Source organism: Canis lupus, chromosome 13, assembly GCF_048164855.1.
Source record: "Canis lupus baileyi chromosome 13, mCanLup2.hap1, whole genome shotgun sequence".
Classification (NCBI taxonomy): Eukaryota; Metazoa; Chordata; class Mammalia; order Carnivora; family Canidae; genus Canis; species Canis lupus.
In genome coordinates, this window is record NC_132850.1 from 18122476 (window position 1) to 18147475 (window position 25000).

The window sequence follows — 25000 nt, forward strand, 5'->3', positions numbered from 1 at the left end:
TCAGTATGTGGAGTTGAATGCAGCTCTGTTTCCCCACTGATGTTAAAGGAGATGGGTAGTCCCAATATGCCCCTCCCCGTTACATTCCTATCTTCTCCTAAAGCGTGCCCTTGTGTATTGGCTCCTAGAAAATTTTGAAAAGTATTTAAGATATTTCTTTGTTATGTGCAACCCCCAATGCTGGTGTCTTTATATATTCCATAAGTGCTTTATCTCTCTCTCCTCTTGGTCACAATTGCTTTTTTGAAAAACCAAGTGAAATGTTGCCTACAGAACTGATGAGGTTTTCTTTTGGCCGAAATAAGCAACATGTTCACCCAATTCCTAAGTCCCTATCTTTGCCTAAAATTGACTTTACCAGTAAATCACTCTTCGTGTTCATAAACAAAGGGGGAAAAAAAAACAAAGAAAGTAATTCTTTTAAGATTCTTTCTTAGGTGAGTCGTTAAGTAACAAGAATCCCTTCACTTACCCTCAGCGGCAACCAAAGCCATATGGTCAATTCAAAAACAGTTTTTGCTCTTCTTCCAGGAAATAAGTATATTTGAGAGGAAGTCTGTCAGCAGATGCTTCTGGAACACCAGGCTGAGGCTGTGTTCCTGGAGTAAGGGAGTGAGTGTGTGTTTTCACCCTGGGCTGAAAAGATGTGCCAGGTGTTTGTGACAAGCTGTGATGAGGACTGCAGATTACTTGGAACCCATTGTATTCTTTCTCCTTGTTGGAAAAAGCAAGCTTCGGAAAGCAAGCCCGTATTTAAAGGAAGCCCCAGTTAATCCAACAAGCCTTTGAATGAAGTCCTTTTCACGAACACTGCTTGACAAAGGCCATTTGGCCCAAGAAACCCTATGAGGCCAGAAGCCAGAATGAACACCCCACGGAGGGTTCAAACAGTGCAAAGCTTGGGACTCACTTAAAACATAACAGGTGTTGGGACGCCTGGGTGGCTCAGTGGTTGAGTGTCTGCCTTTGGCCCAGGGTGTGATCCTGGAGACCCAGGATCGAGTCCCACGTCGGGCTCCCTGCATGGAGCCTGCTTCTCCCTCTGCCTGTGCCTCTGCCTCTCTCTCTCTCTATGCCTCTCATGAATAAATAAAAATAAAATCTTAAAAAAAACCTTAACAGGTGTTTATGGACCCCGGTCAGAATGAAGATGACCCAGTAACACAAGCAGGAGCCTTACTCAGAACAGCAGCAAACCTCCATCACCACGACTAACAGTTCCTGAACATTTACAGGTGCCAGAGAAAGGTGCTGATGCCTTCTTGTGGGTTCTCGGCCCTTGAGGTACATTTCATTATTATTATCCGCATTTTACGGGGGAGGAATTGGATGCTTCTTAAAGTCAGCTAAGTGCTGGGGCTCAGCCCTGACCCCAGACCATGTGCTCACTGTGAACCAGGCTGGCTAGACAATCCTACTGGATTGCAAGTGGCTTCCCATCTCTGCCGTATGTACTCTGAAGGCATGAGAGGTTTAACTCTGGAAAAACGAGTTCAGTGCTGTGCTGGGTTCTGAGCGGGTGGGGGGCCTCGCGGAGATGGGCAGGCATGACTTTTCTGGATGTCTGGCTTTGAAGGCCCACTGGGCCCTTGCTTCACCTCTGTCACCCTGAAATCCTAGAACCAATAGCGCACAACACAAATGACTCATTGTCCCTGTGCCTCCGACAACAGCACGCCTCCTGAGAAGACAAAGCACGTTTGATGAGAGAAAGCTGCCACCAGAGACCACAGCCTGGCTGAACAGAGTGGGCGCTTCCCACTTGTTCAATGTCACTTCAAATATTGTTTGAGGGTAAGAGGTAATGACAGCATGAGTCCATTAACTCCCATGATCCCGCGCTGGTCACACAGGGATGACAAGGACGCGGCTGAAGGCGGGGCCCCAACTCCCATTCTTTTCTTTTTCTTTCTTTCTTTTTTTCTTTTTTAAAGATATTATTTAGGGCAGCCCCGGTGGCTCAGTGGTTTAGCGCCGCCTTCAGCCTGGGGCCTGATCCTGGAGACCCAGGATCGAGTCAACTTAGGGTTCCCTGCAGGGAGCCTGCTTCTCCCTCTGCCTGCGTCTCTGCCTCTCTCTCTCTGTCTCTCATTAATAGGTAAATAAAATCTTAAAAAAAAAAAGATTTTATTTATTTATGAGAAAGACAGAGAGAGCATGAGCCAGGGGGAGGGGCAGAGGCAGAGGGACAAGCAGGCTCCCCCCTGAGCTGGAAGGCCCAAGGTGGCCCACCTCCCAGGACCCCGGGATCATGACCCAAGCGAGCGGAAGGCAGACGCTCAACCAACTGAGTCACCCAGGCACCGCTCCCACTCTTTTCTTGCCACACTTTTTCCCTGAAGGTGCCCTGGTGCTTTGCCAGCTCCATCCTGCCGCCACCCAGAGGAAGGGACCCTGGTACAACCATACGAGGGGAGGGCTCCCTGCCCCTGTGGGAGACATGCCTCCTCTCAGCCTTGCATGGCACCTGCCACCAGAGGACTTCCACATAGGAGCTGCCTCCACACCCCGGGGGGCTCAGGTGGACACCAACTTTCCTCCTCTCCCCCTTCTTATCAGAGCCCTATGAGAAAGCAAGAATGTGGGAGAGGTGATTGTTCCCACTGCACGGGGACTGGGGAGGCAGGGCTGGGTGAGCGCAGCATGATGGGGCCGCTCTGTCCCCCTGGGCTGCCACCTCGGCCACTTGCCTGGCTGTGTCATCCCCTCAGGAGAGGGTCTGGTCATCCCCTGCCAGGTCTACTGACTTCTGCTTCCCTGGACCCAGTTACTCCAGAGATAACTGATCATGGGGGGGCTCCAGACCGCTACCTCATGACACTGGGTACCCGCCATCTCTGATTAGATACCCAACATGGCTGGATGGAGCTGCCAGCTTGGGAAGAAGTCATCCCGTGAACCCGGATGTTGGATGGATGTAGCAACCATCTGAGGTAATTATACTGGAGTTTCAGGGTGGTGTGGTTGGGGCTACAAGAAGCTTGGTAAGCTCTCCCTCGGGGCTTCGTGGAATCCTGTGGCCCTGGACAGGCTTGTCCGCCTTGAGGAAGTGAGGAAAACACGGGAAGCTTCCATCTCCAGTGTTTCCCTAGTCTCAGGTCTGGGCCTGGGGAGCTCTGCTGGGACGTATCCTTTTGAGCTTGCGTTGTCGGTGAAGCGTGACTTCTTGGAGATGACCAGGTCAGAGGATTTGTTTCACTGAGCTGCAAAGGCCACTCCCCCCTGGGGCCCCTTCAGGGGTGCTCCCAATGCCAGGGCGTGTCTGGGAGGTCAGCGTGGCAGACCGGGAGTGGGGACAGGCCAGCCTCCAGGGATGGTGGGGGTTGGATGGAAGAGGAGCAATGTAGGCTGGTCCTCGGGAGGTGGGACTCCATCCACCTCTGGGAGGCTGGTGGTGACCGAGCTGGATGCAGGCAGCCACCCTCCAGGGCCTTGCAAGAAGAAGGGTCCTCTACCCAATTCAAGGGGCCACCCATTTACAACAGAACATAGCTTCCTGCATACAGAGTGCAAACACCAGGCTTTAACCTGGAAAGAGCAGGTCAGCCCCCGGAATTCCCACAATTCATTGACCTGATACATTTTTATTGAGCACCTACTGCACACAGAATTGTGAACATATTTGTGACTGTGTTCACAAGCACTGTCCTGTTCTCATCAGCTTCTAACAAGGGAACCTCAGCCACCCCAAGGCTAAGACCCCCGGGACTGCCCCAGGGAAGGGTTGGGTCAAATGAAGAAGGGAGCAAGTGCAGGATGGGAGCAGAACACCCTGTTCTTCGCTTGCTCAGCATCCGTTCTCTGTTCTATTAGCAGCGCCCTCAATTTCCTTTGGGAGATACATTAAAATCTTCGAAGCAACTGCTGTTTATCACTACAAGTGATTCTGAGGGATCTAACCCATTGATGGTAAGTGTTACACACAGAAGAGGAATCTAGTTGGGATATAACCAGAAAGGCGCTGGGCTTAGAGTCCAGAGACCCGGGTTTGAATCCTACCTCTTCCATTTACTAAGAGAGCTATCGGCATGTTTTCTTTAGTCCTCTGGTTAGCAGGTTGAGTTTAACATACTTCAGGGCGTAGTAAGACCATCATCCGTCTGCAGACCCTCATCTAGGACCACTCTCTGGTTCATATCCTAGGCCGTGTCTGTATCAAGACCTGCATCCCCTGGGTAACCTCCATTTCCATGTGCCACCATCTGCTGGCCACATCCTATTTTTTTTTTTTTTAAGATTCTATGTCTTTATTTCAGAGAGGGCAAGGAAGAGAACACAAAGAGAGAGGGAGAAGCAAACTCCCTGCTGAGCAGGGAGCCCAATGTGGGACTCAATCCCAGGACCTCTGGATCATGACCTGAGCCGAAGGCAGACACTCAAATGAGCCACCCAGGTGCCCTGACCGCATCCTATTTTTTCAACCTACTCTCTCTGGCACAACCAGCAATGGCTCCTAAAACGCACCCATCCTACCACTTTTCCAGGGCTCGTCACACCTCCTGCACTTGGCCCTCACTTCCTCTTTGCCCCACCCAGATTGCATGGGCCAGCATGGCAACCACTCCCTTGCCTACAGCTCGGCTCCCTTGGCCCTCTCTAGCTTCCTCAGATTTGCCAGGCAAATCCCCAATCTTGGCCAGACCATGCTCTCTCTCTCAAGCCCTGGGGTGAGGGATTCCCCTCTTCTCAAATCCCAGTACCTCCTCCTGTTCCCCCACTCTTCACTATGAGCTGGTGACATGGCTTCCTGTTTCTCTGGGAAACCAGACGCTCCCATCATTTCACCTGTACACTCCACCTTCGTCAGAGGGACTGTCCTTGCTCCGGTGCAATGCCGACCCTCCACCTGTGCACTTGACCCCACACCCCTTCAGGCCTCAAGAACTCACTCCCATTGTTCCTTCTCTCTGTGTCATCAGTTTCCTCTCTCTCCTGGATTATTCCTATCAGCAGACACAGATGGTCTAAAAGCTCCCAGCCTTAAAAAAAAAAAAAAAAAAAGAAATCTTCCCCGGATCCCACACCTTTCTCCAGAGTCTGCCCCATTCTCTGTTCCTTTTACAGCAAAATTCCTTGATGGAGTTGCCCTCTGCTCCCATGCTTGTGCATCGCTCATATGTCACACATCGTGCCCCGTTGGGCATTTGTCCCCACCACACCATGAGACTGCTCTTGCCAGGGATGCCAGTGACCTCCACGTGGCCAATTTCAAAGTCAATTCTCAGTCCATAGCTTAGCTGACCTATCAGCATCGCCAGAGTTCCCCAAGCTCCTGCTCCTGAAATGCTTTCTTCTCTGGCCTCCCAGACACCTCTCCGGGTGTGTCAGCCTCCTTCCAGGCCACTCCTAGCCTCCTTTCCTGCTTCTCCTCCCCTCCCTGACCTCTGTGCCTGGCAAGCTCCAAGGCTCAGCCCTCTTCTCTTTCCACACTTCCCTTTGGGGAATCTCATCTAGATGACTGGCTTTAAAAATCGCCCATTTTTGGGGCGCCTGGGTGGCTCTATCGGTTAGGCGTCTGCCTTCGGCTCAGGTTGTGATCCCAGTGTGTGATCCCTGGGATCAAGTCCCGGGTTGGGCTTCCTCCTCAGTGGGGAGCCTGCTTCTCCCTCTGCCTCTGCTGCTCCCCCTGTTCATTATCTGTCTCTCTCTCTCTCTTTCACATAAATAAATAAAATCTTTTAAAAAAATCATCCACATTTTGCTGATTCTCAAATGTCTATGTCTAGCTCTTACTTTGCTGCATGCAGGCTGAGGGGGACACCCGGATGTCCCACAGGCATCTCACAACTAACATATCCACAACTGAGGTCCTGATCGCCCTGCAAACTCTGCCCCTTCCAGAGTCTTCTCGTATCAGTCAATGACAACTCCATCCTACTGGCTGCTTGCTCAAAACTTTGGGGGTGATTCTTGGTCCCTTTTCTTGTTTTTGCAAACCCCCACATCCAGTCAGAAAATCATGTTGGTTTTACCTTCAGAATATGTCTGGAGCCTGAGCACTTGTCTCTATCTCTACCTGACTATCCTGGTGTCACTTTCCCTCTCTCCTGGATGACAGCAATGGCCTCCCAGCTGGCATCCCTGCTTCTACTCTGGTCTCCTCTAGTCCATCCTTCACACCGAGTGAAAGAAGGTCAGCCCCTCTTACCGAAGGAGGGAAGAATAGGCCCCCCCGCTCCTGGCCCCGTGAACTCTTCCCATAGGCCCCTCACACTGCCCCTCTCACTCTCCCCACTGGCTGCACTCCCTCCAGCTGGCCTCTTCTCTGTTGCTTGAATGAACCAGCTGTGCTCCTGCCTCTTGGTCTTTTCTCTGGCTGTTCCTTCTTTCTGGAATGCTCTTACCCCAGATACTGGTGTGATTGCTATCTTACTCTGAGTCAAGTCTCAGCTCACACATTTCCTCTTCTGTGAGTCCCTTTTTTTTTTTTTTTTTAACTATCTGATGTAAAGTAGCGGTCACCTCTACAACTCCTTATCACAGGAAGCTATTATACTTTTCACAGCACTCATCATTATCTGAACTAATCTTATTTATTTCTTTGCTTGTGTATTGTCTGCCTTCCCAACCAGAATGAGAGCTGTACGGTGGTGGGAACTCTGTCCTCAGTGCTAGCACTGAGCTTACCACATGGCTTCCAGGGCTGCCATGGAAGGTCGTAAAGGTTGTTTACTGCACTAGAGCTCCTGGCTGATGGGGCAGGTGCAGACATCCAGCCTGTTCTCTGCTCTCCCCGCGCTGGGGGCATCCAGCAGGTTGCTTTCTGCTGTTTTGCAGTGCATGCTGTATGGGCTGGTTGTGGGCCTTCAATAAATATTCATTAAATAAATGACTGACTGATGGATGTGCAGACCATTACTTGCTTTCTTCTGTGAGTCTTCATCCAAATTACCTTCTCGGGGCCTTATTTTCATCATCTGTTAAAGGGATAATTAACATCTATCTCAGAGTTATGAGGTTTAAATGAAATAGTTCATTAAAAAATCTGGCACAAATATGATTAGAATTGTACGAAATATCCAGAACAGTCAAATGCACGGAGACAGAAAGTAGATTAGTGGTAGCTGGAGGCTGGAGGGATGAGGAAATGAGGAATGACTACTTAATGGGTTGGGGTACCCTTCTGGTGTGATGCGAGTGTTCTAGACTAGTTAGAGAGCTGTTTGCACAAGGTTCGGAATGTACTACATGCCGCTGGACTGTGCCCTGAAAACGGCTAATTTTTTTTTGTGAATCGGATTATGTTATACGAATACCGTAATTAAAAAAGAACCAGCACAGGGCCTGGGACTGGTAGGTTCCAGGTGGGGACTGGTAGGTGTTCAATGAATAGCTTCTGAATCCTGTGATGTCCTTGATTCAAAAATCAAAGCGAGACCCCAGGGCAGCCCCAGTGGCTCAGCGGTTTAGCGCCGTCTTCAGCCCGGGGTGTGATCCTGAAGTCCTCGGATCAAGTCTCACGTCGGGCTCCCTGCATGGAGCCTGCTTCCCCTCTGCCTGTGTCTCTGCCTCTCTCTCTGTGTCTCTCATGAATAAATTTAAAAAATCTTAAAAAATAAAAAAAAGAGTCACTGGAGCTGGGGCCTGAGTGATGAGTTGGCCTGGGAGGAATCAAGCAGGTGGGAGATGGACATGTGGGAGAAGGGGCTGGAGGGAAGGGCTGGGCTCAGAGCCCGGGAGAGGAGAGCACGGTGGGTCCTAGGAATAGAGAATATTCTGGTGCGGCTGGAGCAGTGTGCCAGGTGGGTGCCAGACCAGGCAGGAGAGTTGGGAGGGGGCCATCAGCAGGAGTCCCAGGTATTCCAGGTCCTTGGTTCTGTGGGCCCCACTTCCAAGCCCCGCAGCAGCTCTTGCCCTGGCTGTGCCCTGTGGCTCCCCGTGAAGGCTTGTGCTTCGTGGCTTAGCTCCTAACACGTCTTCCTTTAAGCATTTACTGAGCCTGCCCTGCATCAGGTGCTGGGAACTCTGATGTCAAAACCCGGCCCCTGTGAAAAAGCTCCTGCGGAAGGTGGGGCTTGGGGGGTGGGGTGGGGTGTGTGTGTGTGTGTGTGTGTGTGAGGAGTGGGGGTGGGGGGGTGGGAGAGGTCGGGGGGGAGGGCTAGTCTGGGAGGACCTAATGCCCCGGGGAAGGTGACTCTAGAGCTGGGTCTTAAAGGCCAGGAGGCACCAGGCCTGGAGCTGAGGAGTAAGGCGACAGGTTCAGAGCTCAGCTCTGTGGGCTCCCAGGATCCTTGCGACCAGATGAAGCCTAGAAGCCTCTATCCAGGTAGACGCTCAGGGCTCAGGCACACAGCAGACCTCAAGGGCACAGGTAAGCTCCCCCAATGACCTCCACCCCACCCCCCGACCCCCAGCGTAGGCTCGCACACATTTTTGCAGGCAGTTCAGCGTGTCCTTGGCCAGGCGGCTTTGCTGCCAGGGAGGAGCTCCCCACCCCCCTTCTCTGGACTTTGCACCTGTCACGAGAAACTCACTGGCACATCAGGGCTGGGAGCCCGAGCACACGCCTGCTGAAGTGCCTGCCCGCCCCTTCTAGGGCCCGCTGCACCCCTCTCAGATCCCAGCACCGCCCCCCGCGCCCCCTCCCACGCCACTGGCTTCCCACCCTCCGCCCTGGGGGTGGGGGTGGGACCTGCGCCCAGAGGGTCCCCGCCACAGCTCGGGAAGGAGTGTACTCCCGAGCCCTCCCGCTTGGAGGCGTTGCCGGCCGCCCCGCCCTCCGCCCGCACCTGCGGGTTCGGCCCCGCCCGCCGGCGGCGTCCCCAGGTGAGTCAGTGGCCCGCCCACCTGTCCAGGTCCTGCCCGCTCCAGCCGGAAGCGTCCTCCCTGGACTGTGCACAGTTCCTACAGGTGGGGAGCAGAGGGGGAGACAGGGGGGCCTGAGAGGGGGATCCCGCAGATCCCTGAGGGCTCCTGGGAGCTTTGAAAGGAGCCACAAATCAGGGGTGTATGTCTGGGAGATCAGAGGGTGTGTGTTTGTGGATGGAAGAGACAGATGTGACCTGTGGGGGTAGGGTGACGGCCTGTGGAGGTGTGTGTGTCCTTGAGAAGAATTCACAGGGAGAGGGCAGGAAGGAAGGAAGTAGGAGTAAAATCTTAGAGAGGTCAGTATGAATACAATTCATTTCCATTGATCAAAATCTTATTTTCTGAGGATCCAGTGCCTAGTGTGGGGCCCAGAGTAGGCCCCCAGTGAGTGATGAGTGACGGAGCTCTCCTTTCTTTTTTTTTTTTTTTTTCGGAGCTCTCCTTTCTAACGCTCCCCTCTTCACTCTCCAGCTGTCCCCTACTCTGACCCGCAGCGAGCCCCTGAGCACCCGGCTCTCTGCCAGCACCGGGGGACACATTAATCAGCCTGGTCCTTGGCCCCAGGCAGCTGCCCAGTTAGTCACTGGCTGATTCTGATGGGCAGTTGACTGGGTAGGCCAGGGAAGGGGTCATGGAAGGGGGGTGGTCCTGGGACAACCTCACAAGCAGGTATGGTCTGATTTGGCCATCAGGGATGGGGAACTCAAAGTACAGAGGAGGGGGTGGGTGGCAAACAAGAGGGTGGGTGATGGGGTGTGTGTGTGTGTGTGCATGTGAGTGCATGTGTGTGTGTGTGTGTGTGTGTGTGTGGAGCGTGGGGGAGGGGACTGTGGACAAGAGGACGAGTGGGTCAGAGGACATGTGCTGGGTTGTGAGGCCTTGAAGAATATGCTGAGGAATCTCTGTGCAGCCCAGAGGGCCTGGGGAGCTCTGAAGAATTTTTAAGAGTGGGGGAGTGATGGAGTCAGATGGGGGCGTTAGGCCCATCACCATGAGGAATGGATGGAAAGTGGGAAAAGACAGGGTTAGGAGGTCATGCAAGACCTCGAGGTACAAGATGAAGGTAGCTTGGATGGGGACAGTGGCAGTGGGGTGCAGAGGAGGGTCAGAGCCATTCTAGAGATATTTAGTTCCAGGAAGAACTGATGGGGCTTGGTGACAGGTTGGAGGGGAGGAAGGAGGGTTTCATTAAGACATCTGTATCAAAGAATGTGGGAGGTACTCCCCTAAATGAGATGCTTCTCTCCTAGGTGCTTTTCTAGCCTGGATGCTCCTCCCCAGGTACTCCTCTGATTCAGGTGCTCCACCTGCAGATAATCTCCAGGCCTAGCTGCTCCTCTAACAGGTACTTCCCTAACCTAGGTGCTCTTCCTCTAGTTACTCCTCAGATTCAGGTGTTGCTCCCCCAGACATTCCTCTGATTCAGGCGCTCCCCCATATGTATTCTCAAGCCTAGATGATCTTCCTCCAGATACTCCCTTAATTCAGGTGCTCCTCCTCTAGCTCCGCCCTAGCCCTAGTAGTTCTTATCCAGATGATTTCCTGATCCAGGTGATCCACAGTTGGCTCCTCCCTGAAGACTGCCTCCCTCTTGAGGGCAGACAGAGGTCAATGGACAAGGGATGTGTCTGAGGAGCTGCGGGTCAAGGTGGGGAAGCAGGAGCTCCTGACTGAGGAGGAGTGGGGCCCCTGCCCACCTAGGGACTGGTGCTGTCCTCCACATGTGGTCTCTACTTTGGTTCATTAGCTTGAAGCAATTGCTATTGCCTAACCCCTGAGGCCAGAACTGCCTCTGCCCCACGTCCCAGCCTCTGCTCACAAAGCAGACTGGGTCTGGGCCCTGGTATCAGAGACCTGGGTTCAAGTCCTGGGGCTTTGGCTGAATTAGTTCACTGTTCTGGGCCTCAGGGTCCTCATCTACAGAGAGGGGATAATGTTTATCCCCACATCACAGGGTGCCATGAGCACATGCCTGGTGCCTGAATCACACATGGTGCTTAGTAAGTTCCAGTGTTGATGTTTTTCAGGAGCTTGCAGAGCTGGATCCTATAGCATTCCCTTACAAATAGCCAATTTCCAGGTACTCAGCTTATTTCCCTTTTGTGCATGACTGGTTCTGGTCAATTGTTCCGTGCCCTAACGTGGCCGTGAGTCTGCCCTTTAATGTGCTCCTGCGGCCTCCCGGACACCCACGTGCATGTGTATGTTCTAGGACTCTGAGCTCCAGGGCTGCCTGGCATCTAGGGGTTTCCTTGGAGCCCCAGCTCTTCTGGCAGAAGCCAAGGCTCACCGGCGTCTTCAGGCCTCTCGATGAGTGAGCTGAACCAAAGTGAGTGAGTGGGAAGGAGGCCGAGGAGGCGGTTGCGGGGAGGACCCTGTCCCCGCTGGACCTTTTGGTTTCCCCAGGGAACCCATCTGGGGCCCCCAACCCTAATGCTGTCCCTTTCTCCGCAGCCACTGTGGGGCCCTCAGCATCAGCCGTGTCCCCTGCACTGGCCACCGGGGCCCGGGCATGGCCTGTGTTGGTCGGGGTTGTGCTGGGCGCTGTGGTCCTCTCCCTCCTCATAGCGCTTGCTGCCAAATGCTACCTCTGCCGCAAATATCATACCAGCTACCAGCACCACCAGCTGCCCAGGATAGGGAAGGCAGCCTTCCCGGACGTGGGCGAAGAGGATGATGATGGCTTCATCGAGGACAATTACATTCAGCCTGGGGCTGGTGGGCTGGAGACAGAGGGGAACAGGGACAACTTTTCCTTCTGAGCCCTGATTTTGGACACCCCCTTCCCTCCCCATACCTGACAACTTTAGGGTGGAGGATACCACGTGGAGGCCACAAGCCTCGGGGCCAGAGGTGTCTGGGGCTTAAGGGCTAACCAGGGGTAGAGCGATCCTCCCTTCCCTGACACTAGCACTACGGTGATAAACCTTCTCTTGCTCCATCACCCTCAATGGCTCCCTGCAGTTCTCAGGACAACTACCAAGGGCCTGGCTGGAGAAATAGGGCCTCTGTCAGCCTCTTGGTTCCCTTAGTTGCCTTTCTCAACTTCACTCCCTAGAAAACTCGTTATTTGTTACTCCTTTTCTCCTGCAAGGTGTTTTCCCATGCACTTCTTGCTTACCCTGTCTCCCTGGCTTACACTGCCCTTCTGTTCTCTCAAATCGTCCATGACAGAGGGCACTTGGGCAGCTCAGTCGGTTGTGCAGCTGGCTCAGGTCATGATCTCAGGGTCCTGGGGTGGAGTCCACATCAGGTTCTCCCACCGGGGATTCTCTCTCTCTCTGCCCCATCCCCAGCTTGCTCACACATATGTGTGTGCGCGTGCAAGGTCTCTCTCTCTCTCTCTCTCTCCCCCCCTCAAATAAATAATCTTTAAAAAAAATCCTCTATGACAGTGATGAAATCCCTGGCCAACAGACCCCCTATGACCCGCCTACCTGCCAGCATTTCAGATGTACCAAGATGATGACATTTTAGTAGGTAAAATCCAGTGTGCCAAGTATCTTGTTGAAATTTTTTCAATAAAGTGAGTGATTGAAATGGTTATATTACATTTTTCACAGGTACTAATTAAACCTATTTTTGTCTTAAATGAAAGTAAAAAGGAGTCACTGATTTTTATTTTCCTGAATTGGGACTCGTGCTTAAAAGTGTCCCTTGTCGCTGGAAAAGACACTGCTCACGCAGCCCCTCCTCCGGAGACTTGCTCCCCCTCCCCGCCAACACGCACTGTGAGTTCCTCTGCCTTTCTCTGGCCCCGTTGATTTTAATCTGTATTAGAGTTTGCATGTCCCCCTTGCTGTGCGGGTCCCCACGGCTAGACTGTGAACTCCCTGAAGCCACAGGCCGTGTCTAGTTTTGTGTCCTCATTCTTGTGCATGGCAGATGCTAAATAAATAATTGTCAAGCTTGTACTGCAGACTGAGGAGTGAGTAGATGAAAGGTGAGGGAATGAGTCGAATGTAGGAGACTTTATCAAGCTGATGAGGAGGAGAAGGACAGGCTCATCCTTGCTGGGGAGATTGGGGCAAGGGAGGCAGTTTTGTCCTGTTCTGTGTGTGTGTGTGTATGTGTGTGTGTGTGTGTGTGTGATTCAACAATTCCATACGTTACTCAGTGCTCATCATGACAAGTGTACTTTTTTTTTTTTAAAGATGTTATTTATTTATTCATGAGAGACACAGAGAGGCAGAGACACAGGCAGAGGGAGAAGCAGGCTCCATGCAGGGAGCCCGACCTGGGCCTCCATCCCAGGACCGTGGGGTCACGCCCTGAGCCAAAGGCAGAGACTCAACCGCTGGAACCATCCCATGACAGGTGTACTCTTAATCCTCATCCTCCATTTCCCCGCATCCTCCTCCCTGGTAACCATCAGCTTGTTCTCTGTAGTTAAGAGTAGGTTTCTTCGTTTCCCCTTTCCCCCCTTTGTTCATTTGTTTCTTAAATTCCATGTATGAGTGAAATCATATGCTACTTATCTTTCTCAGACTGACTTATTTTGCTTAGCATTATACTCTCTAGATCCATCCTTGTCATTGCAAATGGCAAGATTTCATTCTTTTTTTATGGCTGAGTGATATTCCATTATATACATATGGTATGTATGCATATGTACCCCTTCTTTATCCACTCATCTATCAGTGGACACTTGGGCTGACTCCGTAATTTGGCTGTTGTAAATAATGCTGCAATGAACATAGGGGTGCGTGTATCCTTTTGAATTCTTTGGGTAAAAATACTCAGTAGTGTGAATGCTGGCTCATACGCTAGTTCTATTTTTAATTATTTTTCAGAAACCTCCACACTTTTCCACAGAGGCTGCACCAGGTTGCATTCCCACCACTAGTGCACGAGGGTTTCCCTTTCTCCACATCCTCTGTATCCTCTTGTGTTGTTGACTTTACCCATTCTGACAGGTGGGAGGTGATAGCTCATGGCCTTTTGATTTACATTTCCCTGATGATGACTGATGTTGAGCATCTTTACATGTGTCTCTTGGTATGTCTTCTTTGGAGAAATGTCTTTTCCTGTCTTCTGTAAAATTAAAAGACAACCCACTGAGTGGAAGAAGAGGTGTGCAAATGACATATCCAATAAAGGGTTAGCATTCAAAATATATAAAGAAGTTATATAACGAGATACCAAAAAAAACCCAAATAATCCAACCAAGGGAGGCAGATTAAAGAAGGGAGAAATTTAAGCTTTTTTTGGTCTCAAACAATGGGAAGAGAATTAAAGGGACAACGGACTCAGGAAGGCAGGAAGCAGAGGGCTCCAGCAGCTTGAGGACAGGAACAGTATCTCTCATGCTCTGTCACCTGTGGGCATTCATGAGACTCCATGCCTGGGACTTCCGAGTTCTTGGTTCCAAGTTTCAAGTACTCGGCGGTGGGGAGGGGGGGAGAATGTCAGAATGTCATCAGCCCAATTTGGGTCAAGTACCTACCCAGCTATGAATGGGGGCAGCCTCCTGCTGTGCGGATGTGACTTCGGTGCCTGCCTGTTTGTTCAGGTCATTCCCAGACAAGAGGGAGTCCTCAGGAGCCGGGTGGCCACCCCACATGTGGCCACTGGCTGCAGTGCTAGCCTTTGAGGAAAGAGCAAGCCGAGAAGAAAGGGGAGGGCAGGACTGATACAGGAAGGAGGTTGAGAGAAAGGCAGGGATCGAGGGGTGCCCCGGGCAGTGATGAAGCTGGAGGGAGGGTCAGATCAGCGAGGGCTTTGGTGCCAAGGCAGCTTGCACTTCAATATGAGAGCAGCTGGGGCTTGTCTGTGGACTTTTTGGGCCAGGGAGTGATGTAATCGTGATAGAAAAGTCACTCTGGATGCTGTGCCAATGGGTTGGAGGGGAGAGCCCCAGAGAGAGGTGATAAGACTTGCCTAGGGTGTGGCAGGGAACAGAGATTCCAGAGACAGGAGGGAGGTGGCATTGGCAGGCTTCCTGCTGTCAGAAGTGGGGAGTAGGAAGGAGGCACCGAAGTGGCCCTGGTATCTGGTTGGGTGGCTGGGTGCACTGACGAGGGGCTGGCTGTGGGTGACCGTGGAGTCCATGCCTGATGTGGGGTTTCCAGGGGCAGAGGCTGGCTTCTGCTCATCTTGAAGCGGAAGCTTGCCAAGCCTCCCTCCTCCTCATTCACTCTGGGCTGGAGATTTAGATGTGTCTGCATCCCAGGATTCAGGTCAGAAGATCCGGTGAGGGGGCACCTGGGTGGCTCAGTCAGTTAAGCGGCCGACTCTTGATGTCAGCTCAGGTCATGATCTTGGAATTGTGAGATTGAGCCCCCTGTCCAGCTCCACACTCAGCCCGAAGTCCGCTTGAGATTCTTTCCCCCTCCCCTTTCCTCTCCCTCTGCTCCTCTCCTTGTATGGCTAAATGTGTGCACACACATGTGTGCTCTCCCTCTCTCTCTCTCATGAGTGAATGAATGAATGAACGAATAAATAAATAAATAAATACTACATACATACATACATAAAATCCTTAAAAAAAAGATCCAGTAAGGACAGCAAAGGACTTGAATCAGAATCTCTGATCCTGTAAAACATGGTAACAGTAACAACATCAACAATTATGACACTGAAGCTCTAGCACTTCTTTATGACAGCCCCGCTGGGTGGGCACCCCCATAGACTGAGAAGTTGAGGCTCCCACAAGTTAACTGCAACTTGCCCACTTCACTCAGCAACCGCACCACAATCTCACCCCAAAGTACCGATCGTTGGTCTTGGTAGCTGGACTTGCTCCCAGCCGGCCTGGGCTGGCACTCCCCTCCCCCGAGGGAGCGGGAGCTGAGACGTTTCAGGGTGCAAGCTGCAGGTTTGGGAGGGTGGGCTGTGAGGGTACAAGTGGCATGCCCCAATCAAGTCCCGGAGGCTGACTTCCACAGCTACGTGCAGGGAGCTACAGGTCCTGGGGAACACTCCAGAAGGCAGCCCCCCATCCGCGTGCAGAAAGCTGAGTGCCAGGGAGCATGTATTACACCCGAGAAAGCCCCTCTAGAAACCTGAGTGTCCCTAGAAGGGGTGACGTCTCATGTGGGATGTAGCTGGATGTGATGTAAGAACCATCCAGAAGTTGCTGGAACATGTTCTTCCAGTATCTGAGGGTCCAGGTGACATGGCCAAGGACCTGAAATGTGACTATGGAGCACTGGGGGCACATTGGCAAGTGCCTCTCTCTACCTCCTCTTGCTGCCCAGGGAGACCTCTGTCTAGGCCCAGACCACCCCACTGTCTCTCCCTCAGCCCCTTCTTTGCTTTGTACCCAACACCGCCTTGCATTTTGGGGTCAGTTGTTGGTCAGGGCCTCCCTCAATTCCTGCTCCAACTTACCCGTGCCCACATTCTTGCTTCTCCCCTGTCCATGTGGCATCGTAAGCCCTGGCCCCCGTCACGTGCCCTGGAGCCACCCTCCCTGCCTGTCCACTCAGGGCCTTTAAGAACAGCCTCTTCTGGGGATCCCTGGGTGGCGCAGTGGTTTGGCGCCTGCCTTTGGCCCAGGGCGCGATCCTGGAGACCTGGGATCGAATCCCACATCAGGCTCCCAGTGCATGGAGCCTGCTTCTCCCTCTGCCTGTGTCTCTGCCTCTCTCTCTCTCTCTCTCTCTCTCTGTGACTATCATAAATAAATAAAAAAAAAAAAAAAAAAAAAAAAGAACAGCCTCTTCTCTGCCTCCCGTCTTAAGCCTCTCGTTCCCTCAACATTCTCTCAACCCATCACACTTCTCTCATCTTAAAGAGCTCCTCGGTCACAAGGACATGTTGATCGCACCCTCTGAACGTTCATCAGATCTGTCGTGTTTTACTCCGTCCCAACAGCCACCTCTTGGGGCCACCATTGCCTCAAGCCGGAGATGGCATTCATCAACCGACACCTTCCCCCGTCCCTAGTCTTGCCCCTTCTAATTAATTCTCTACGCTGCAGGCAGAATGACCGTTCTAAAGCACAATTCTGACCAGTCCATTCCTTAAAACCCTCCACCAGCTTCCTCTTCACCTTAAGAAACGGGACCACCTGCTCTGAAGCCTCTGAGCCCAGGACTGGCCCAGGGCTCCTCCCTGGCTGCCCCCTTGCCTCTTGCCAGTGAATGTTCCAGTTCTGGCCACACGAATCCACTGTGTTTCCTGGAAGGACCCAAGTTCTCTCATCTCTGGACCCTCCCTTCTTTCTGGGATACTCCTTCTTCTCCACCTCCCTAGCTTGGCCGCTGCTTCTCATCCCCCAGGGGCCTGCAGAAATGGCACCTCTGGGACTGACTGGACATTTCTTCTGATTCTTTTCTCTGATGACCAATTCCTGGCTCTGCACTGTGGCCAGCCTCGGTCTCCAATCCTATTCTGGCCAGAGTACTCCCCTAATTAAAAGCTTTCCATGTTTCTCATTGTCCTGAGGACAAAGTCCAAATTCCTTGGCTGGGCTGACAGGGCCATTCCACAAAGGGGAGGGAAGGGAGAGCTATTTGGCAGGAGCAAGGGGAAGGCTTCCCACCACGGGGCTCTTCCCACCACGGGGCTCTCACTTTCTCGTGGTAGGGAGGCCAAGCCCCCTGCAGAGGGTGGTGTTCTGGGGGTGACGCTGGGGTGTGAAAGGTCGTGGAGAGAACTTGGGAGCCGCTGTGGAAGCAGGAGCCCACCAGGGAGGAACAGTGTAAGCGATGAGTAGCATTGCAGACCAGTCGAGGTGGGTGATGAGGGACCCATGGTGACCCCAGGCTGCCTGGCTGTGCAGCAGGTGCAGTGAAGGCAGGTCTCTCCAATAACCAGTCACTGTGAGGCAGCAGGTACAGTGAAGGCAGACGGGAAGGGATTGGTTGGGACCAAAGGACGGGGAGGGGGCAGGGGGCTAAGGAGCTGAGGACTCTGTCAAGGAGCAGGTGAAATGATGGGTCATGGAAACTTAACCAGAAGGGAGATGAAGACAGGAGGGGCCAGGGGATGGCTGGTTGTAGTGTGGCCTGAGATGGGATTTAGGGAGATGCTCTGAGCCAACAAGCTGGGGGTACCAGGTCCTGGGAAGTCAGCTGTAGTGACTGCAGAAGTAGCGACATTTCTGCCCTGCCCATGCGTCCACCCAGCTCCTACCCAGACCCACGTCCTACTGGGTGTGTAGGTACTACTCCACTGCCCTTTGGAACGGCCCTCTGGGGGCAGGGCCATGGTCTTCACCTGGCGTCCTTCCCAGGGGAGCTCAAGGAAGGCCTTGCCTGTGGTGGCTGCTTATTGGGACATTGGTGCGATGTAACCTGGCCCCCCGCCCTTTCTTTAGACCTGTGCTTCTGTTTTCCTTTAGTTTTTTTGTAGCATTTTATTTGTTTGTTTTCCTCAAATAAACCTTCTGCTCCTTATTTGGGTTTTTAAAAGTCATCACTAGGCCCAACATGGGACTCAACCTCATGACCCCAAGATCAAGAGTGGCATGCTCCTCCAACTGAGCCAGCCGGGTGCCCTTCCTTTAGTTTTTTTTTTTTTTTTTTTTAAGATTTTATTTACTTATTCACGAGAGACACACAGAGAGAGGCAGAGACACAGGCAGAGGGAGAAGCAGGCTTCCTGCATGGAGCCCAAATGTGGGACTTGATCCCAGGACCCCGGGATCACAACCTGAGCCAAAGGCAGATGCTCAACCACTGAGCCACCCAGGCGTCTCCCTTCCTTTAGTTTTTTTTATTTTTATTTTTTTCCTTTAGTTTTTTTTAAAGGAAATCTCATGAAAGAGTCTAACCCTGTTTCAGCTAAAAAGAAACAGGAATTCTCCCCACATGAACGGATGGAGAGGCAGTCTGTGGTCCTCTGATGAGAATGGCGGCTCCCTCTTGGGAGCCCTGGAAGAGGGAGGATTCAGGGACAGAAAGATTCAGGGCCAGGAGTGGACAGTGGCCTAAGTTCTCGACCTGTCCTTGTTCTGGGTAGGGTATACACACTGCCATCCAACCAAGCTGAGCCCTTCACCCCCCCAGTAAAGCACCCACTATGCGTCAGGCCCACCTTGGGAATAAGGGATGTGCAGAGAAGCGACACCCATGTCCTGCCAGCAGGAGCTAACCACCTGACTAAGGAGACAGGCGCGCAGGGAAGGAAGTGCAGACTGGCGTCTACAGTTGGGGGTATGTATGGACGTAGGAAATGGGCACCTTGTTAGTCTAGGGGGACAGGTGTGTCGTGGGGGGGATACTGTAAGTTTCCCTATAAGGACAGCACTGGGTTGCAACCTGGAGCTTCCTGGGTGTAACCTGAAATTGGCCCTGGCCCTTGGGGGGCAGGAAGAGACCCAAGACAAAGACGGGGACAGGTTGGGGGCTGGCAGGTGTAAGGGGCACGGGAACTTACTTCTGAGGCTTTTTCTGGTGACTCTCGGGGAGGTGGGGGTGAGTAGATCTCAGCACCTGCCTGTCAGATCTTACACCGAGGCCTTAACTGGGTTCAGTGTCCTGTGCCACCCAGATAGTCTCCTCGCGACATCACTGTCTCGAGGCTGTATCCTTGGGGCAGCTTCTAGGAGCCAGGCTGGCAAGTGGGACACACATTTCAAGGACAAGAGAAGGGGTGAAGAGCCTCCCGGTGCCGGGGTCAATGGGGGTGGGGCACATCCCCCTGCATCCCCTTCCCCCCCACCTACTCTAACACTGTGGCTCAAGTATATGTACGTGGTGGGGTTGGGGGGAGGTGAACTGAGGAAGAAAAGAGTAGAAGTAGGGAGCCCCCCCCCCAGGGGAGGCTGCACAAATCACGCATAGCCGGGGAGGGCGCTGGGAGTGGGCGGTGGAGTCCGCAGGTGGTGATGTGTTCCCAGGGCACGAGGTGGGGAGGGAGCGAGGTGCTGGGCGAAGGCCATACCCCCCAGGTGAGATGAGGAGCTGGGTGGGGATGAGGACGAGGGGATCCCAGGTTGAATATGCAGGGTCTGAGATGCCACAGTTCCCGGGGGAGGCTCTGCTGTCCTTGGTGCTCCCGGACATGGCCTCTTGTTTCCACTCACCCTGCTGGCAACACCCTTCCCCCATCCATCAGCTCCCAGGTTTCTCCAGGAGGAGCCCCCAGATCTTGGTCCCTGAAAGCAATTTCCTTCTGTCAGAGCACTTACAGGTGCTCTACGCTCAGTGCCCCTGGACACCTGCCTCTCTGGGGGCCCTGGTGGGGGACGGGGGACACCCCACCTGAGCAGCAGGGAGTGATGAAACCTGGCGGCTCCTGGCGCTCTCCCTCCCGCGGGAGGTGATCGTGATCACTGCCACCCAGGAAGTTCTGCGCTGGAGGTGGGCGATGCCTTCCAGGGCTGACCCCAAGCAGGAAGTGACTGTTCCCACCCAGGGGGCTTTCGGACAACCCTCCCATGCCTGAGTGGGGAGAGGTGCAGGTGTGCAGAGGAGGGTCAGCCAGTGGAGCAACTGCAGACGGTGTGATCCTAGAGGTGGGATAGGGAGCTGCAGCCTCCAGAGAAACCGGCTGATAAACCCCCAATTCTTAAGGCTTTATCTTAAATCAGCACAGGAGCAAACATGAAGGACTCAGGGTATACGCCCTCCTCCACCCCCCAAATAGAAACCCTCCACCTTCCCGAAGCTGAGCGTCCCCTCACCCCCCTCCCCTCCACAGGACCTAGAGGAGAAGCCACAGGCCAGGCTGGGAGCCGGGCAGGGCACATCTGCCAGCTCGAGTTAGGCACAGTGTTCCCAGTGGAAGGGATGGCTGGTGGGGGGGGCCCAGGAGGGGAAGGAAGGTCTCTCAGTGAGATGGTGAGGGACAATCACAATGACGGTGACCCCTGCTTTTATTTCACACCTGCCAGGTGCCCGCCCCTCCTATACACGATGTCACGTGGTCCTCACCATTGGTCACCACGATCACGACTGTGACTCTTCGGAACCTGAGGCTCCGGGAGGTTAAGTCACTTGCCCAGGGCCCCCAGCTGGGGAGTCGTGGATGGGGTATCCCAGTCCAGTCCTGTCACATTGCGGAGCCTGTGTTCTTTCCACCTGGTCACCAGTTAGGTGACCACTCTCGTGGTCCGTGAAGAGTCACTGGTGTGGTCTCTGGGGGCGGGAAACAGTCACTCCTGGGAAACCCCTCATCGGTGCTACAAGGCAGGGTTGAATTCGAGGGCTGTTGAGAGTGGGTGCCAAGGATCTTCAGGGACCCCGGTGACAGACAGGTAGACTCCAACTGCTCCATGGTCACAAACCCCGAGTTCCAAGGAGACCTGCGCACGCCTTCCTGCGGCATGGATGTGTGGGGACACGTGGGCTCTTCGGCACAGGTCATGCAACCCCACAGGGGGTGGGCAGTCCTGGGGACACGTGCATGTCCACGCGCACTCCCTGCACGCGTCCCGGAAGCGCGCCCCCACTCCCACCCACCCTGTGGGTCCTGGGCAGCTCGTGAGAAGGGGGAGCTCGCCGGCGCCTGGTCAGATGAGGCTGGCGATGCTGGACGTGGTCTCGTGCCGCTGGCCAGCAGACAGCTGTCCCGAGATGCTGAGGACGCTGCCGTCGCTGCGGGCTGAGGGGGCGGCGGCGGGGAGCGGGGGGCAGTGGCCGCTCACGCCCACCTGGTACAGCAGCAGGCCCAGCAGCAAGAGCGAGCCCGAGGCCGCCAGGCCGATGCCCACGGAGAGCATGGCAGCCAGCGGCCGCGCAGGGGCGGGGGCGGCGGCCAGCCCGGCCAGGGTCAGGCCGGTGACCAGCACCACCAGGCCGCTGAGCAGCACCACCAGTGCGTCGGCGCCCCCGCCACTGCGCAGCAGGGCCACGTGCTGGGGCTGGCGGACGCAGTTCATGTCCTGCACGGCCGAGCTCATCAGCTGCTTGACCAGGACCAGCAGGGCCAGCAGGCAGAGCACCGTGCCTGCCGCCAGGCGCCACTCACCCGAGCGGCTGCTGGTGGAGGACAGCAGGGCCACACCGCCCGCCCCGCAGCCCGCCACCAGGAGCACGGCCACGGCGAAGCAGAGTGCCGAGCGGCGCGGCTGCTGGGACCACCAGAGCTCCACTTGCTCGGCCAGCATGTCGGGGGGCAGCCCCCGGCCCGGCGGGGCTGGAGCCTCCCCTTCAGACATGGCAGGGGGCCGGGTGCAGGGCGCAGGGCAGAGCCAGGGGGCCCGGGGCGCGGGTCATGGCCTAGAGCCCCCACCAGCTGCTCGGCAGCCAGAGGCCTGGGGTCCCGGTCCTCTCCCAGCCCAGGGCGCACTCTCCAGCACCTGCAGGGGGATCACGCTGTTACTGCCCAGCCCACTCAACCTGGGGGGCCTCCCTGGGAGCCTCGGGGATGATCCCTGGGAATCCGCCCCAGTGTTCCCCCCCCCCCCGCACTCCACTCCGTCCCTCCACCCGCCACACCCCCTCCCCAGCACTGCCACTTGGGAATGCCTCTCCAGTGACCCCAGGAGGGTTCCCCCACATGACACGTCCCCCACCCCGCCAGGGGAGCCCCTGACCTCTCTGGTTCTCTCAGGTGCCTGTCCCATCCCGGCGGCCCGAAGGAGCTGGTGCCACAGTGGATGATGGGACCAAGAGCAGAGATAAAGCCTCATTCAGGATCGGACTCACATGGCCTCAGCTGTCACCGCTGGCTCCTGGGGGAGGGCTGTGGGCAGCGGGGGTGGGGGGGTGGGGGCAGGGGGGACTTACGACTTAACCCTTCTGGAACCAGCAGCCTGACCATGAGCCTTCTCTCTGGGGGCTGCGGCTACTTCTCTGGGGGTGGGGATCTAATCCCTACCTCTCTCCTTCCCCAGCATCTCATAGGATTTCCCACCTGTGGCTGTCGGTGCCCCAATCCCTCTCTCCCTCACACCCAGATCTCCCTCCTAAGCTCCAGACCCATAAGCCAATTGTTCCCAAGTCATCTCTGACGCAACAGGTCCCAACCCAAGCTTGTCACCTTAGCCTGGACCTCCCCCTCCTCCTCTCATGTTTCTTACTTCCTCGTGGAATGCACGTCCCAGGGAGGCCACCTGTAAACAGTCCCTGCTTCCATCCCCATGGCTCCTGCCTCATCACCCCCACCCACGCCCATCTTCCTGCCTCCCGTCTTTCTCCACTCTCCCTCTCACCAACGCCCCCATGCCACCCTCCTCCATGATTTCTCTAAAGTGGGGCGAAGGGAGGAGGGTTCTGTACGGGAACCCCAGCTGCTGTCCTTACCACCCATGGGACTGGGGCAAAGGACCTGATGGTGGTTACTCGTTTCACATTTAACCTTCCTCTACAGGCCAATCAGTGTGACTCAACTGGGCAAAAGAAAGCAGCTGTGGTCCCTGCCCTCAAGGAGCTCTGGCTTGCAGCAGGTGCATATATGTGATAAATGCCGGGTGTGGGTTAGGGGGAAGAGGGGCCTAGGGGAGGGTCAGAGAATCCCCAGATAAGTTCACCTCTTAGAACCTCAGTCTCCTTATTGGAAAAATGAGGACAATAACATTTATCTTGAAGGATGGGAGCGAGTCATCTGACATCTCCGCTTCAAAATTCCAATGGGCATTCTAGGACCTGCATAGATGCCCAAAGAATACCTCCTTGAATAAAAGAATACAATGTTCTCCTAATTCAGGATAGGACTCCTGCTGTATACGTAGGTCCAGGAATGTGATGAACGTGGCCGTGCTGTACAAGGGTTTACCACCCCCACCCCGCCCCAGGAGGAGTCTGTTCTTCACCGCCCCCCCCCGCCCCCCCGCAGGAACAGCCTAGCACACAGGCTGGGAGGAGCAGGTGCAGATGCCCCTAAGGGAGGTGGGGGCGGGGTCTTGGGAGGGGACCTGGGGTCAGTCCCAGTGTTCCCCAGGTCCGTGACTTCACTGGTCTGAAAGTGCTCGCACAGGTGTGCTGGGGCAGTGGGGCCAGGCTTCGGGTGGGGCGGAGGTTCTTGGGCAGAGCCAGCGGGAGAGAGTGGGGGCGGTGGGGGTCAGGGGACCATGGGGCACTCACAAGAAGCCTGGAAGCGCTGGATCCGATCAGAGCAGACAGGGCCAGGCAGGTGGGGCGCTCCAGCTCCGTTTCCGGGGAGGTGCTTCACCTGCCTAACCTGGTCCAGGTAAGCCCTGGGGGTGTGCGTGGGGGGGGAGGGGGATCAACAGGTGTTTCCAAGGCTGGGCTTTGAGCTGATTGGCTGACGTGGCACAGCTCCATCTGCTGGGCTGGAGGCATTCCTGGGAAGGGAGGGGCTTCTGTCCGCCGCTGTTAGGGCTCGAACACAATTCCCAGATCCGGGCAGCAGGAGGAATGTTCTCTATCTGCTCCAGAGCCTGGACCCTAACTCATCCCACCGCTCCAAGCCCAGTTTAGCTTTAGCTCCAGCCTAAACCTAACCCGACCCCAGCTGCACTTTCAAACTCTAACTAGATTTCCCAGCTCCGACTGCAACCTCTACCCCATATCTCAGCCCCAACCCCCAGCCCCATTTCCAAATCCAATTCCTGCCCCGGCTTCAAATCCCAACCGCAAATCTGGCTTGAAACCTCAGCTCCAGATTCTGGAATTAGACCCTAGACCACGACCTTGATCCTTGTTCCTGAATTCAGCCCCCAAATCCCAGTCCCAAATCCCAACACCAGCTGATCCCCCAACCCTGGCCCAGTACCCTCATCCTTGGACTGGAGCTCCCACAGGCCCCTTGCTGGGTCTCCTTTAAAGCCCTGACACCATGGGCTGGCCTCCTGGATGTGGCACCTGCTGGGAGAGGTGGGGCTTCAGCTCCCCCAGAAGAGGGCAAAGGCTTTTCAGGTGTGAAACAGGAGCTTCCTGGCTTAAAACTCTTGCAGAATAAACACTTCAGGATACATGCCACACTCCTTTGCAGGCTCACATAGCCCCTGCCATCTGCACCACGCGCCAGTCATTTGCCACTGGCCCCTGCCCTCCAGCCGGGTGGCATGTCATTCAGTTCTCCGTGCTCTGTCCACTGCTTTGTCCTTCCGGCTGGTTTTTGAACTCCGAGTTCCCATGCACGTTGGTATTTACCACCATCCTGCCTCGGCCTGGCCAACTGAGATTCTTCAACTGTGAGATCATCTTCTCCAGGAAGCCCTCTCTGACTTCCAGGCTGGCCCAGGGGCCTCTGGTGCCCCCACGGCCCCGTGCCTCCCCCACAGCTGCTCTTAAGTGTGCGCCGTAATTGCCACTATTTACTCACTCGTCATCCCCCACTACACGGTGGTCTCAGTGTCCGGTTTGCTAACCACCGTGACTTTCGTAGCTTGCAC

The 25000-nt window shown here is 54.7% G+C and overlaps 2 protein-coding genes across 18 annotated transcripts; one reads left to right on the forward strand and one right to left on the reverse strand.

Moving 5' to 3' along the window:
- Positions 1 to 8175: 8175 nt before the first annotated feature.
- C13H1orf210 (chromosome 13 C1orf210 homolog) lies at positions 8176 to 12412 on the forward strand. Of its 11 annotated transcripts, none has more exons than XM_072772651.1 (6): positions 8176 to 8311; positions 10059 to 10153; positions 10360 to 10456; positions 10836 to 10888; positions 11021 to 11137; positions 11263 to 12412. In XM_072772651.1, the coding sequence occupies exons 5-6, from the start codon at positions 11119 to 11121 to the stop codon at positions 11568 to 11570; spliced, it is 327 nt and encodes a 108-aa protein (XP_072628752.1). In that variant the 5' UTR covers positions 8176 to 8311; positions 10059 to 10153; positions 10360 to 10456; positions 10836 to 10888; positions 11021 to 11118; the 3' UTR covers positions 11571 to 12412. The 11 variants fall into 11 exon arrangements, with proteins under 11 accessions (XP_072628752.1, XP_072628753.1, XP_072628744.1 ...); XM_072772646.1 differs by lacking the exon at positions 8176 to 8311 and adding an exon at positions 8714 to 8850; XM_072772652.1 differs by lacking the exon at positions 10360 to 10456.
- A 2908-nt stretch (positions 12413 to 15320) lies between these two features.
- Positions 15321 to 25000, reverse strand: TMEM125 (transmembrane protein 125). Of its 7 annotated transcripts, XR_012005600.1 has the most exons (6): positions 23727 to 24158; positions 23174 to 23288; positions 22238 to 22386; positions 20634 to 22000; positions 19784 to 19855; positions 15321 to 19311 (listed from the first exon to the last, which is right to left on the reverse strand). XR_012005600.1 is itself a non-coding variant. In XM_072772635.1 (5 exons), exon 5 carries the CDS (start codon positions 21857 to 21859, stop codon positions 21212 to 21214), a length of 648 nt encoding a protein of 215 aa, XP_072628736.1. In that variant the 5' UTR covers positions 21860 to 22000; positions 22238 to 22386; positions 23174 to 23288; positions 23727 to 23947; positions 24379 to 25000; the 3' UTR covers positions 20558 to 21211. The 7 variants fall into 7 exon arrangements, 5 of the variants coding, with proteins under 5 accessions (XP_072628736.1, XP_072628738.1, XP_072628740.1 ...); XR_012005599.1 differs by having other exon boundaries at positions 15321 to 19855; XM_072772635.1 differs by lacking the exons at positions 15321 to 19311; positions 19784 to 19855 and adding an exon at positions 24379 to 25000 and having other exon boundaries at positions 20558 to 22000; positions 23727 to 23947.